Genomic DNA, 16,323 nt, shown 5'->3' with positions numbered 1-16,323 from the left:
GATCAAACCAAGGGGAATAAATAGACAAAATAACACGTGGGAAACATGAGAGGGTGGGGCTGCAGACTAGACACAGGTGGGACAGATGACTGGGGAGAAGACAGACCAAAACAACAAAAGCGCATGGCAGATGTAAACAAAACCACATGGAACAAGACGCAGAGGGGAAGGTAATGGCAAACGAAGACAGAAACAAGGAAAGACAAAGCAGGACAAGACAGGATTTTGTAGCTGTAGACTGTTGTACAAAGATTAGTGTCAAAGTTCATGTTTATGCTGACGTGACATCCAAATAGAACAAGTTTTGTTGAAATTACATTTTCTGATGTGACAAATTTGTAAATGTTTTGCAAATGGAATCATCAAGACTTTATTTACAATAAAGCAACATGTTTTGCAAGATATACTCTGCTTTTGTCTCATTTTTGAAGTCACATGATATAAATTGCCTTGTCAACTATTCACTGCAATAATTAACCCTTTCATATGTGACAAAAAAGCACACAATAACACAAAATGGTACAACGTTTAGCTTGACAATCAGGAACGCTGCAAAGGAAGATGAAGCGAAATTCACAATAAACCTGAGGAATAAGTCTGGTAGTGCCTCATGCTCTGCCATGGTCATTGTTGGTATGTATTATTTCTGCACTCGAGTAGCTAAGGCCTTTATTCACACCCTATCAGACTGCTTACTGTAACAGACTGCTCAAATTTCACATTCAGTGTAAAAAAGTCCAAAGAAGGGGAAAAATGCTCAGATTTGACCCTAAAGAAAGATGTTTTATTTGCACATTGCTGTCATGTTGCTGTGAAACACCGTCTCCAATTTTACATACTGTGCACTGCAATGTGCTGCGACTTGTGGGTCTTACTTTCTTGAGTTTAGCTCTATTTGTATAGTAGGTGAATTTAGTAACTGATTAACTGGGGAGAAAATTGAACACAAATCTGTAAAAGGTAATAATAATAAGAAGGGGAAAAGTTTGTGAACAAACTTTAAGTTGGCTTGACAAAACTGTTGCTTAAATCCCAGGTGGTTGCTAAGGTGTTGCTAGGCCACTGTTGTTGTATCTTAGGAGGCTGCATTTACATTTTATTGCTAATTTTTGGCAACATGGAGCTGAGGTCAATTCCAGGGAGTCATAAGATGAATTTGATTACAGCTGTTATGAGGGTTTTAAAGAAAATATTATTAAACTTTTGGCATAAGTACAGAAGCTACCTGCCAAAATCTGATGCTAAATTCAAGACATTTCTGAAATGATCTTATATATATATTGTCAAGTGTAGCCATAGAAGCACATCCCACAAGATGCCTATGAAATCAAGTATTGTTTAATCAAATGTTCTTCTTGAGGTACACAGTGTTTTATTTGTTCATACAATAATACATGCATTTCTTGCAGAACTCAATGGAGTTCTGCAAGAATGGAATGGAGGACTGTCCAGTGGAAGTAAATCCACAGTCATTCTTTAACATCATATCATGTGATCAAAGATAAGCTACAGCAACTTGTTGAAAAGTCCAGCACAGGCAATGGGTTGACACAGTGCACATTTCTATATCTTGCAGTTCACATTCACTTTGCTTAAAAGAACAAATCCAAACCTCAACAAGAGAGAATAGTAATAATCATATGATGGTCAACACATTCGGAAGCCCTAAAAAGCCATGAATTTGCACATTTTATTTACTTGTTCTCAGATTATCTAAGACACTGTTGGCTCTCTGTGTCTGAAATGTGTGTTGAGCTGCTAGCAAGCAATGAGGAAAAGGGGTGAATACAGAGGTGATTTCTCACAGTGCTGAAGGAGGAGAATGCCAGTGCTGCTGCCATTGTGGGTGCTTTCATGCAAACATGTCTGGCACTTCAGTGAAGTTAACTTTAGCCAGTCTAGCCATTTTTTTAAACCCTGGACCCAGTGCTGCATGACTGAACTCAACCCAGCTATGACTGAGCAACTTGGCCTGTGTGTCCCCCTCAGTGCTGCTTTCCATGAAAAATGGGCTAAATAACCAAATTAAAAACAATAAATAAAATAAATAAAAATGCCAAACTCAAAAACAACCAATATATTTTAAACTGCATATTGAACATGCCTAAAATTATGGTTAATTACAATTAAAAACATAAAAATCGTTGTTCTTATGCATTATTGAATTATAGTTATTAAAAAATACCACGTTATATGGCCAAATTATAATTATTAATGGTGTTGTAATTTTCTCATCCACTCTGAATATTACTCTTATGCATCCAACCATATATGCCAATGAAGTAAGCTATTGAAAAGGAACCACATTTCCAAAAAAGTTGGGACACTGTGCAAAATAAAAAAAATCAAAATGCAATGATGTGCGAATCATTTAAACCCTATATTTAATTGCAAATAGTACCAACACAACATATCAAATGTTAAAGCTGAGAAATTGTATTGTTTTTTGAAAAATATATGCCCATTTTGAATTTGATTCCAGCAACATTCCAAAAAAGTTGGGACAGGGGCAACAAAAGGCTGGTAAAGTTGTGAAATGCTAAAAAAAACGCCTGGTGGTTGTTTGACAACAGGTCAGTAACATGATTGGGTGTGAACAAGTATCAGAGAGGCTGAGTCTTTCAGAAGTAAAGATGAGGAGGGGTTCACCACTCTGTGAAAGACTACATGATCAAATAGTGGAACAATTCAAAACACAAAGAAGAAACTGTTCATAAACAGGATCCAGAAATGCTGCCACCTTCTCTGGGACCTGGGCTCATTTAAAATCGAATGAGGGGAAGTGAAAAAGTGTCCTGTAGTCTGACAAATCAACATTTGAAATTCATGGAAATCATGAACACTGTGTTCTCCAGGATAAAGACCACCCAGCTTGTTATCAGTGCACAGTTCAAAAGCCAGTATTCATGATGATATAGGGGTTCAGTAGTGCACATGGTATGGGTGACATGCACATCTGTGAAGGCACCATTAATGCTGAATGATATATCCATGTTTGGCAACATATGCTGCCATCCAGATGACGTCTTTTTCAGGGAAGGACTTGCTTATTTCAGCAAAACAATGACAAACCGCATTCTGTATTACAACAGCATTGCTCTGTATTAAAAGAGTCTGGGTGCTAAACTGACCTACCTGCAGTCCAGACCTGTCACCCACTGACAACATTTGGTGCATTATGAAATAAAAAATATGACAAAGGAGACCCTGAACTGTTGAGCAGCTGAAATCCTGTATCAAACAAGAATGGAAAAATATTTCACTTTCAAAACTACAGCAGTCGGTCTGCTCACTTCCCAAATGCTTACAGGGTGTTGTTAAAAGAAGAGGTGATGAAACACAGTAGTACACATGCAGTCATCCCAACTTTTTTGGAACATGTTGTTGGTATCAAATTCAAAATGGGCATATATTTTTCAAAAAACAATAAAATTTCCCAGTTTCAACATTTGATATGTTGTCTTTGTACTATTTTAAATCAAATATTCATTCTAGGAAGGTTGAGAAATGTTCAAAAATCATCAGGTGATGCAAACAGGCGATGCGGTCATGCTAGGGTATAATAGGAGCATCCAGAAAAGGCCTTTATGAGTGAGGAGGGGTCGAAGCTCACCACTTTGCCAAAAGTTCATCAGCAAAAATCCAACAGTTTAAAAATAATGTTTCTCAGTAAATGATTGCAAAGATTTTAAGGATTTCACCCTTTACAGGGAAATGTAAAATCAAAAGATTTTTTTTTTCAGGATTTTTTTCAGAGAATCCTGAAAAATCTCTGTGCATAAAGAAAAAGGCTGAAAACCATAATTGAATTCCCATGAACATTGATCTTTGATCTCAGTCAGCACTGCATTAAAAATTGACATGTTTCTGTGATTGATATGAACCACAAGGGCTCAGGAATACTTTGACAAACTGTTGTCAATAACACCACCTGTCACTGCATCCACAAATGCAAGTTAAGGCTTTACTATGCACAGAGCAGGTCATATGTCAAAACTGTCCAGAAATGCTACAGACTTCCCTGGACTTGAGCTCATCTAAATGGACCGAAAGCCTCAGTGGAAACATGTGAAGAGCTTTGATGAGTCAAACCTTTAGATTATTTTTGGTAAAAATGCATGTTGTGTTCTCCAGGCCAAAAGAGAAAATGACCATCCAGATTGATACCAGGGTAAAACTCAAAAGACAGCATCTGTCATGGATGGGGGTGGATTAGTGGATAACTTAAACATCTGTGAAGACACCATTACTGCTGAACACATTTTGAAAAAAATATACACTGCCTACTGTACATTTCAGGCGTGTCCATGCTTATTTCAACAAGACAATGCCAAGTCACATTCAGCAGGTGTTACCACAGCAAAGTGTAATCACAAATAAGTGAAACTCCATTAAGTGTTCCTCATCAGCCTGATGGGAAAAAAACAAAAAAAAACAAACATTTGATTTAAAATATTATCAGACTTTTTTTGTGTCTGTTTCTTCTGTAGCACAATTTTGATATGTGCACAAAAACAACAGTCTGTGACTGGTCAGTTTATATGTAAGTGAAATGGCCCCTTCTTGTCAAAGTAGGTAGTTCTTGGCCATGTTTAGAAACAAAACCTACCAGTCTCTCTGATTTTTTAAATTAGAGTTTCAACCATCACTACATTTCCAAAGTATTCTGCCCAGCTCTGGTGAAAAATGCATTCTGACTTGATTACTTTTAAGATTTGACACTTGCCTGTATTGACCTGGGACTGAGGACTCACTTGTTACTTGCAACCCAATGAATTTTTCCCATCTCTGGAACTAAAAACTGATTAGGTTCTTTTTTCCTCCCAGACAAGTTCCAATGATCACAACCCTAAAGAACTTCAAAGTTAGTAATGAGGAAGTCAGAGAGCTTCTCTTCCTTCTGCTTGGACCAATTGGAGCAGGAAAATCCAGCATCATCAATACCATCAAAGGCATTTTTGAAGGGCATCAGTTCATCGACTGTCTGGCTGCATCAGATTCAACTGGCAAGAGTTTTACAACTAAGGTGAGTACACTCATGAGAAATGTCTTATTTGGTCAAAAATATATATTCCAAATTTTACTAATTTGAATTAATAAATTGGTTGTACCTGCTTAATAAGGTCAATACAGGTCAACTCATATCTTTGCGCTGCTCCGACACTTGTACACACACCTGGCCCACAGTGTCTTACTGTTACAAATTTATGTTATACGTTCTTAGAAGCTGGAAGGTTTGTGCTGCTAGAGCTGGATAACATTAACTTAGCTAAACTTACTTGAATTTGATGTGGAACAGGAAGGTACCTAAACATGAAACATTTTTGTAAGCAGTGAAGTTGGTTTCATTTTGGTTTCATTGTCACAAACTGACTGGCCACTTCATTAAGTACATACTGACCATTTAATCAGGTCTTTGTACGATTGTAAAACAGGACGAAAGGGGGCTAACCTTATACAAAATGTGTGCTGAGAAGTAAATGGACTAACAGTCTAATATTGTTGAACTATGTAGTGCACCTATGTGGTAAGTGGAGCTGATAAAATGGGCAATGAGTGTAGCGATAAGGAGGTGTACTTAATAGAGTGGTTGGTTGGTGTATAAGACTTCTGTCCTCAATAGCTTTTGAACGGTGGGTGCAAATACATTAACATCTATAAATGTTATTTGAATCCAAGAAAGTCAGGTTACACTTCTTTTTTGTCTGAAATTAATGTGGAACACATTGATTTCTGTGGACTATAACTGCTTTGAAAGCTAAGCAACCATCTACAAATTACATTGCATGTGGCAACCATTGAGGTTCAAGCCTTTTGTATCCAGTATGGGACTTCTTGGAGATAGAACACAAATGAAGGACAGAGTTTTTAGAATGTCTTCTGTTTATATGAATTTTTGTGAAAGGGAGTTACTTTTCATTTAATAATAATAATAATAATAATAATAATAAAAATAATAATGATAGATGAACCTTGGATTGAGGTGGAACAATATGGATTTCATCCTGGCTGTGGAACAATGGAGCAGCTTTTCTCCATCATGCAGATTGTTGAGGGGGCATTGGAGTTTGCCAACTCAGTCTACATGTGTTTTGAGGACTTGGAGAAGGCTTACGACCGTGTTTCCCGAGATGTCCTGTGGGAGGCCCTTGGGGAGTATTGGGGCCATTCGGTACTCCTGGAATGAGAGTTGTATCCATATACTTGGCATTAAGTCATGCTCATTCAGTGTTAGTGTTGGACTCCGCTAAGGTTGTGCCTTGTCTCCACTCCTGTTCATGATATTCATCGACAGGGTGTCAAGGCACAGCTGAGGTCAGGAGGACATTATGTGTGGAGGCCAGAGGGTGGCGTCTCTGCTGTTTGTGGATGATGTCCTTTTGGCTCCATTGCATGGATGCCTCCGGTGCTCACTGGAGTGATTTGCAGCTGAGTGTGAAGCGGTTGATATGCAGCTCTGCACCTCCAAGTCTGAGTCCATGGTCCTAGCCTGGAAAAGGTTAGCATTCCCACTCCAGGTAAGGGGAAACGACCTGCCCCAGGTGGAGGAATTTAAGTATCTTGGAATTACAAATGATCGGAAGAGGAAACTTGAGATTGGGACAGGTGGCAGCAGTACCAGGCTGTAGTGGTGAAGAAGGTGCTGAGCCATAAGGCAAAGCTCTCAGTTTATCACTTGGTCTACATTCAAACCCTTACCTATGGTCATGGGCTTTGGGTAATTAACGAAAGAATGAGACTGTGAATACAAGCAGCAGAAATGAGCTTTATTTACAGGGATGCAGGCTCAAAGTAGAGCCGCTACTCCTCCACATTGAGAGGAGCCAGTTGAGGTGGTTCAGATGTCTGCCTCCTGGCCTCTTCCTGGTGGAGGTTTACTAGGCACTGGGACGATGCCCCGAGGTCGTCCGAGGACCAGATGGAAGAATTATACCTCCATGTTGGCTGTGATCCTCTCTGGATTAAGCAGTTTAAGATGATAATAGTGGTTATTATTATTATTATTATTATTATTATTATTATTGTTATTATTATTCATTTGATTATTGTGATTTTCCAGTACCAGAAGTTCTCTATTGGAACTTTACCTTTCGCCCTCTATGATATGATGGGCCTGGAAAAAGACCAGAAAAATGGAGAGCCAGAAGGTGTGCACTCTGATCACATCATCAGTGCTTTAAAGGGCCACATATCAGACAACTATGAAGTGAGAACAACACACACACTTACACACACATACAAACAAAAAACACAACAAAATTAAATAATTAATCCTAAATGTTGTTTAGGTAAAGGCTTGTGTTGTTTTTGTTTCTTTGCTTAGTTCAAACCTAAAGTACCAATGTATGAAGACAGTAAATATTACATCAGGGATCCCACTCTGAATGATAAAATTCACTGCCTAGTGAGTGTTATTGCAGCAGACAGAGTTACCCTAATGGATGATAAAGTCATCCAGAAAATTAAGACCATCAGAGCAGAGGCCAGTAAATTAGGTGAGTTCACTCTTACATTGGTAATTTAATTCAACAAGAATAGTTTTATTTAGAGTTTTTATTGCTTATTTACTTTTAACAAATGAGTCATTCTATCATTGCTGTGGCAGATGGGTATGAGTGTTAACATCAAGTGTAAAACATAGTCCATCATACTAAACTCAAATAAAGTTGTCACACCACTGACCACAACAGCACTGACAAAATTATTAAAATCTGAGCTTTTCTGAAATAAAGTTCACTGCCACTTTACAGTAACACAACATGAATTCTGCTACATAAACTGTCATAACAGATGTCATTATGCTTATGTCACATGTGCATTTTTGCTAAATCTGCTCTAGTTTGCTGTCATGATGCCAAATGTTAAGACATCTATCATGACAATTACCTGTAATGGTAAAATTACACTTATATTATTCATCACAATCTATCATGACAATTCATGACAGCATATAACATCTGCCATTACGTATTTATGGCAAAATTTAGCAGGGCTAAAGAGAAGTGTTACCAAAGCAAACATATGGTAACACAGGATATTCTAACTCACTTGACACAAATGTCTATATAATCAAAGTGATCCAACCAACTGAAGTTAACCATTCAAAAATATTTTTAAATATTTAAATCACATTTATGCAGCAAGCAAGCTTTCACAGACCCCATAGAAGCCCACTTAGGGCATTAGTAGCAGCCCAGTAACAGGTTACCTGCCCAGTGCCCATGAGATGTTGCCAGTCATTGGCCAGTAATTGGCCCATCAATGTTGGCCCTGTGCAAACAGCATTAACTAAGTGTGGGTTTTATGTGCCACTGTCCATGTCCACAGATCAGTGGGCCACAATCTGGAATGGTAATGTGGGTCAGATACAGGATGGCCTATGCAGGGTCAATGTTAGATTTGTGTGTGTTTGCCCAAGACAACAATGCCCACAGTCAGCCCACTCAGCTGGTTTTCATGACAAGAGTGGACACGGCATGCACACTAACACAGGAGGATTTGACCAAGACCTACCAAAGCAAGAAGATCAAGGAGAAAGTGAATGTCTTCTTCCTTATCCTGGACATGGACTTCCATGGAATGTTTTAGCTGATAAAGTAATGCCACTGTGTGTTTCCAGATGGAAGAGTGCAGCACTAAACTGGGAGTCCCTATGAACTGCATCTTCCCTCTGAAGAACTATCATGAGGAGAACAAGATGAATGAGAAGCTGAACTGCCTGGTGCTGGAGGCCTTCACACAGGCTGTGTACTCAGCTAATGTATACGTGAAAAGGTTTTCATGCAAAGAGAAACATGCAGAATGACTCATCTTTATGTAAACCTTAGAAGAATAAAGAAGATCAGCATGAATATACAGGGTGAATCAGGAACCGCCCAAACATCTCTGACAGTTATAATATATTAAACTCCGGTAACACTTTCTATAAATGTCACCTTTGTAAACATCTACAAACACATTTATAACTTGTTATAATGTATTCATAAGACATTATAAATATGGTTATAAATATTTATAAAAATGAATTACACTGAATTACACTTTATAGCCATGTTTATTATACATTATGAATTGTTAATAGAATGCATTATAAATAGTGTTAATAACATGTTATAATGTCAGTGCCAAAGAAGTCAGTCCCAGCTTGGAGAGCATAAAGTAAAGACAAATACCAAGCTAACGGTGGTGTACATTAACTTTCCCACATTGGGTAAAACACTGATGGCAGCACTAGTTTAAACTCTGACATTTGAAGCCTGTAATGAGCTTTATTATGTATGTTTTAGTGTTTCAGTAAATCCTTCAGTAAATACTTCAACTTGAAGCCTCACTCTTAACACTGGAGGAGGCTTTAGTACAGTACGCTTCACTTTACTTAGAGCAGACAAATACAACTTATGAGCTCTTATAATTTGTTATGATCAGTACTTATAATGTATTATGTTAACAATTCATAATGCATAATAAACATGGCTATAATGTATAATGCATTTTTATAAATATTTATAGCTATGTTTATAATGTCTTATGAATGCATTATAACATGTTATGAATGCGTTTATAGATGTTTACAAAGGTGACATTCATAGAAAGTGTTACCTAAATTCCTTATTATTCCTATGTGTTAGAATGCAAGGTATACCTCTGATGCATGTTGCCCTTCCCCTCTAGCAACTTCCAGTAACTGGTGTACAATTAAAGACTGTAGCATCTATTTGCACACATGGACATTTTGTCAGGCTCCATCATCCCATTTATTGTTGGTCACTTTCTGACCACAAAACTGCTGTTGACTAGATGTTATTTGGGTGGTGGACCTTTCTCAGCAGTGGCATGGTAATGAGTGCAGGGCTGGTATAAGTGCTAGGTTGGGAATGGTCCAAAACCCAAAAATATCCAGCCAAGAGCAGCTTTGCAGTAACAAACTGACCATTCATGAAGGTTTACAAGGTGGCTATCCCAAAATGTGGGCTACATCTTCAGTGTCTGAATAAGGAAGAAGGGTCTAAACATTTTTACATGCTTTAGCTTTAATGTGTGTTTAATATTTGAGTGTTTAAGATTAACTGCAGATTAACTGTAGAGTAACTGTAGTTTAACTGTTTGTCTAGAAAATAAAATACAAATAATTTCATTTCATTGAAAGTCTTGAATGCTTCTTTACATGAAATGAGATCAAGTGTGTTCCAACAGCGAGCAAAACATTGTAAAATATGCACTTTTATCACATAGGAACTTTTATCTTGGGAGAACCTCTAGTACTTTTAAGTGGAAACACTTTTTGCATTATTCAAATATTTTCCTGATTTTCAACATTCAATGCTTCCCTTTGTTCCCGGTGTCTCTGCCTCCCAACCTCCACACTGCCTTTGTTAATAAACCTATTTTACTGAAGTGTGGTCTGCGCCCGTCTGAATTCTGGACACATTCAGGCTGCACAAGTGACTTTAGTGTTCATCATTTAGAGAAGAAAAAGACATGATCCAACACCAGCACATTTGTTTGCAGTGACAACTTTCAGAAGTATAGTTTAAAAATTTCATTTCTAAAAGGCATTGAGTTACTTGGTTGTTTGTTTATGTGATATTGAGTTTTTTTATGTCATTTTAGTTGTTTCATTTTATTAAATCATTTATTGTCAAGAATGCAGCTGCAGAGGACCATGCTGAGCATTTTACTGTTGATCTACTGCTACTCAAACTTTTTGGACATGCGTGCTGCACAGGAGAGCAAAATGAAAATTTTGATAATTATATTTCATTATTATTGCCATATTAATCGTTTGTTAATTGTTACGTTTTGACAGTTCAATGGAGATCAGTTTAACCTTTTGCATTTTTCAGCTTTTTTTTCTCTTTTGGTCCATTTCAGTCAGAAATGTCAGTGGCTGAAATTTTGATGCATCCCTAATTTTTATGTACCCTCAAGTCCTGCCTATACACACTGCATACAACAGAAGGTGAAAGCAGAATTAGAGTACACATACACACACATACATACATACATATATATATATATATATATATATATATATATATATATATATATATATATATATATATACAGACACACACACACACATATGTATATATATATATATATATATATATATATATATATATATATATATATATATATATATATATATAGGCAGAGAGATGCCTTTGATGAGACATTGTTTTTTGATAGTAAACATATGATAGTAAAACACTAATCTCATTGTACAGTGTTATTTAGAAAGTGAAAATGATGTTTAGTTTACATTTTCTCTTAATAAAACTCTGGGAAACGAGCCCACAATGACAAAATAGTTGTACGTTTAGGTGCCCATATTTATTTAATAATAAGCTCAATGTTAAAAGTAGTTTGATTTAGTAATGTGTCAACCTGAACAAAGTAAACACTTACACTATAAGCACTATACACAATAATTTTGATATCATGTTTGACCGTACAGCTGTGGCATTGCCACCACATTAAATGATCTGCAGTGTGTTAGTCTAATGTGTTAGCCTACTGAAGCTAAACCAGTTACACTTCAACACCTGCAACTCTAGCGTTAGGTAAGCAGAAACAAGAAAAAGCTTCAGCTTCAATTCTGAAGAAATGAATTCTTCGAAAACACTGTTCTTCACAATCCCTTCCACCATAGCCACAAACACTTGTGCTGTGTAATGTTTTGTATAGTCATTAATTAAAGACCTCAAACTACTTTTGAATTCAGGATATATTTTGTTTGCCAACTATTCCATTGTTATGTTAATGTGCTGTATGTTGTTAAGATTATTGTTAAGGACCTACTAAAGAAAGACCAAGAATCTACCTAGAATCTACCTGCTTTTATCTTCCTTATTTTTAACGCTGCTGCATGGATAAATGACAGGTTTTGTCTTCAGTTCCTTTTGATTGAAACATGGGATCATCTCCAGCAAAACCCCGTAGCTTTAAATCCAGACAGGATGTTACAACACCAAACAACAGAAACCGAAACAACCATGCTGAACATGTATTACATATATACAACCTCATTTCCAAAAAAGTTGGGACGCTGTAGAAAATGCAAATAAAAACAAAATTCAATGATGTGCAAATTTTTTGGAAAATATATGCCCATTTTGAATTTGATGCTAACAACATGTTCCAAAAAAGTTGGGACGGGGGTATTAACACCACTGTGTTTCATCACCTCCTCTTTTAACAACACTATGTAAGCGTTTTGGAACTGAGGTGACTAACTGCTGTAGTTTTAAAAGTGAAATGTTTTCCCATTTTTGTTTAATATAGGATTTTAGCTGCTCAACAGTTCGGGGTCTCCTTTGTCACATTTTTCATTTGATATTGTGCCAAACGTTTTTAATGGTGACAGGTCGGGACTGCAGACATGCCAGTTTAGCACCCGAACTCTTTTAATATAGAGCAATGCTGCTATAAAACATGCAGTTTTACAACAGACATGTGGTTTGACATTGTCTTGCTGAAATAAACAAGGCCTTCCCTGAAAAAGATGTTGTCTGGATGGGAGAATATGTTGCCAAAACATGTATATATCATTCAGCATTAATGGAGCCTTCACAGATGTGCCAGTCACCCATGCCTTGTGCACTTATGCACTCCCATACTATCACGAATGCTGGCTTTTGAACTGTGTTCTGATGGTCTTTAGCCTGGAGGATTCAGTGTCCATGATTTCCAAAAAGAAATTCAAATGTTAATTCGTTGGACCACAGAACACTTTTCTCCTTCCCTTAGTCCATTTTAGATGAGCTCAGGCCCAGAGAAGGTGGCAGGATTCCTGGATCCTGTTTATATATGGTTTATTATTTGCATTTTAGAGTTTTAATTAGCATTTGTGGATGCAGCGACTGTGTTTTCACAGACAGTGGTTTTCAGAAGTGTTCCTGAGCCCATGCAGTGATTTCCACTACAGAATCATGTCTGTTTTTAATGCAGTGCCACCTGAGGGCCCAAAAATCATGGCCAGCAAATACTGATTTTTGACCTTGTCCCTTGCATACAGCGATTTCTCCAGATTCTCTGAATCTTTTAATGTTATTTTGTACTGTGGATTAAAGTTCTTTGCTATTTCATATTGAGAAATGTTATTCTTGAATTGTTGCACTATTTGATCGTGCAGTCTTTCACAGAGTGGTGAACCCCTCCACATCTTTACTTCTGAAAGACTCAGCCTCTCTGGGATGCTCTTTTATACCCAATCATGTTACTGACCTGTTGCCAATTAACCACCAAGTGTTTTTTAAGCATTTCGCAACTGTATCAGCCTTTTGTTTCCCCAGTCCCAACTTTTTTGGAAAGTGTTGTTGGAGTCAAATTCAAAATTTAAAAAAATAAATAAATGAATAGAAATTTCACTGTTTTGACATTTGATATGTTGTCTTTGAAGCATTTTCAATGAGATATAAGGTTTAAATGATTTGCATATCATTACATTTTGTTTTTATTTACATTTTTCACAGCGTCCCAACTTTTTTGGAAATGGGGTTGTATTTATATTTTTTTGTTCCCACTCTATTTGTATAACCACCCAGTAGATCTATATATTATATCTACATTATTAACCAGATATATGTTTGACGAAAGTCAGTTAATTCTTAACAGTATTAGGATTAGGGATAGCATTAGGACCAGGGTGAGGGTAAAGTCTAGGTCAGCAAACCAAATGTTAAGAAGAACTATTTTTTCCTTTCAATAAAAATCAAACCTGTCGGGAGCCTAAAACATTTTAAGTACATTTAAATGAAGTAACGTGTTTGTTAGCATGATCAGCAAAGCTTTATTTTACTGCAAAGAAGAACTATTTCATTTTTACACACAAATTCTGCTGTGGACCCGCAACAAGGCAGTAAAAGAGCCACATGTGATCTAGGCTTTGGGTTGAGATTCAAGATAATGTTTGGCTTAGGGCCGGGTATAGGGTGAGAGAAAATCTAGGTAAGTTGAATAGATAATTAGTTGAACATAAGTTAAATGCAAGATACGCATCCACAGGGGGTTATAAACAAATACATACATGTCTCCCAATACATGATACTACCACCTGGGAGCCAGGAGATCTAGGCACATGAAACTCCACCATATCTTTTTTACCATTACTGCCCCTAACACAACTTCATGGTACTGTTCAACACATTCAACAACATGTCCTTTTTGTGAAATGTACAGAATTAATTTTCTCCATAATAATTCAGAATTCCAACAAGGGGGCACTATTAACATTTCATGATTAACAGAGAGACATTCAAGCATGAACCCACAGCAGCAAGATTTTGCTTATGGTTGCTGTCACAGATTTCAAAAAGGGACAAAAAATAATTTAGTAACTAAATGTTCAAATTTAGACTTTATTTAATATGTGGGTTTCAACTTGACTAGTTTAGCTCAGAAAAGGATAAAGGCTAATGTATAAGCAAAGGCAGTAGGCACAACAGAGGGTGCCTCAGTCCCTTTGGGCTGACTATTTTTTTCAGCAGGCAAACACAGGTAAAAACTCATTGGCTGGCTTTCCAAGGCATTATGGCAACAAGGCAATAGCCTTTGCACATATTTTAGTCCACAAGGTCCTTTGTATACAGACATTGTGATTCATTTAAATTACCTGATGGACTACAACTACTGAAAACCATAAACTAACTATCTTGAGGAGATGACTTATCAGATGGGAAATATTATTCAAAACTTTCTCTTGTTTTCGCTCAAGATTCATTTGTACTAGCAAGTGAAAAAATACTGTCACATTATACAGTCCTGGGAGAATCACACAAAATAATATTTGTGCATATTGGAAGCACAACTGACTACATGTTCCTTTGCGTTGAATTTTCTTGTGTCTAGTTCCCTCTTGAAACTACGCACAACTTGACACTAATAACTCAAAAGTTTTGTTACTGAAGGGCTTGCTTTAACAACAGCAGCAGACACAATGGCTAGATGGAGGAACAGTGCTGAAACAGATGCTTTTTCAGCTCTCAGACCGAGATGTGGTACATGAAAAGATGCCAAATCCGCCTTGATGTGACCACAAAATGTACTTGAAATCCATTATTGCTTCCCAGACTGTATTATGGACTGGAGTAGTATTACACCCCTGTAGAATGTTTTGGCGGGAGAAAACGTCATAGCTGAAGTTTCAGTTTCTCTTTTGTCTCGAGCTTGTAGACAAGTCCACTGTTTCACTGTGCCTTTTAAACTTTGGGCAGTTGGTAGGTGGTGTTATGCTCAGTTTGCATGCTTAGATCTAGTCATAGTAAACTGAATAGTAGGTGTAGACCTTTTACGAACACAAAATGCAACTGCACAAAGGCACATTTTGAATAAACAAGATATTCACTTTGTTGTACCACAAGGTTCTGTACTTGGCTCACTTTTATTTTCTTTGGAAATCTAGTTTTAACACCACTTAGTTTCCCTGTAATTATAGCCTGTAACAATGTCATCATGCTGTGCCTGATCATTTAAAGTCATAATGGGAAAGATATAAAGTAGAAATAAGTAGTTAATTAGTATTTTATAACATTTAGAGCACAACATTTCAGCAAAACTATTTTTGTTTTTTTGGCATAATAACACCCCCCCCCCAAAACTTTCTTTTTTTCCTCTTTTTCTTTGGTTTTTATGAATAATAATAAAAAAATTAAAATAAATAAAAAAAATAAATAAAAACCTACAATTGTATTTCTTCCCCTTTGTTGAACTAGCTTTTAACTAGACTCTCTTTGGCTTCTCTTATGGACAGCTGTGGCATCAATTAACTCACAATCTCCTGATATTCGGGTAAATTATTAGACAACTACACCACATGCGGCTATGCTACTTTTTAAACAACAAATATTGTCCATAATGTGTTCATCTATTATGGGCGTGAAATGTGAGCATCCTCAAGTGTTCCAACACATTCAGTTATCACCCCAACAGATGTGTGTTTAAACCCAGTAATGCCAAAGACATCTGTAAGCGAGTACCCAAAAGAAGAAAATGTCTGTTTGGATTGTGTGATGGAAAGAATCCCAGCTAGTGGGGAAATTGAGTTAAAAAAAACAATATCTATATTATTTACCTAATTAACAATGAAAAACATTAAGAGAATTTTTGACTTAACTAAGCTGTTTGAGTTGGGTAAACTCTATTGTCCTCAAATTACGTTTATGTTATAATTTTAAGTTGAGCTGACTTTTATTTTTAACAGAGTGGATGATGTCCATGCATTTCTACATAGTGGCAGTGATTTCTTTATAATGAGCCTCAAAGCATTGTTCAGATGAAGATTTAAAGTTGCACATTGTAAGTCTAGGAATTAGGTGAAACAAA

At 36.8% G+C, this 16,323-nt stretch overlaps 1 protein-coding gene across 1 annotated transcript; it reads left to right on the top strand.

Moving 5' to 3' along the window:
- Positions 1-146: 146 nt before the first annotated feature.
- On the top strand, positions 147-8,806 carry LOC118810888 (interferon-induced protein 44-like). Its single transcript, XM_036575026.1, has 8 exons — positions 147-170; positions 501-637; positions 1,431-1,457; positions 4,828-5,026; positions 7,061-7,207; positions 7,325-7,500; positions 8,436-8,538; positions 8,621-8,806. Exons 1-8 carry the CDS (start codon positions 147-149, stop codon positions 8,804-8,806), a joined length of 999 nt encoding a protein of 332 aa, XP_036430919.1.
- The last annotated feature ends 7,517 nt before the right edge of the window (positions 8,807-16,323 follow it).

This window comes from Colossoma macropomum, unplaced genomic scaffold, assembly GCF_904425465.1.
Source record: "Colossoma macropomum unplaced genomic scaffold, Colossoma_macropomum, whole genome shotgun sequence".
Taxonomy (NCBI): Eukaryota; Metazoa; Chordata; class Actinopteri; order Characiformes; family Serrasalmidae; genus Colossoma; species Colossoma macropomum.
This window is presented reverse-complemented; position numbering and strand designations above follow the sequence as displayed.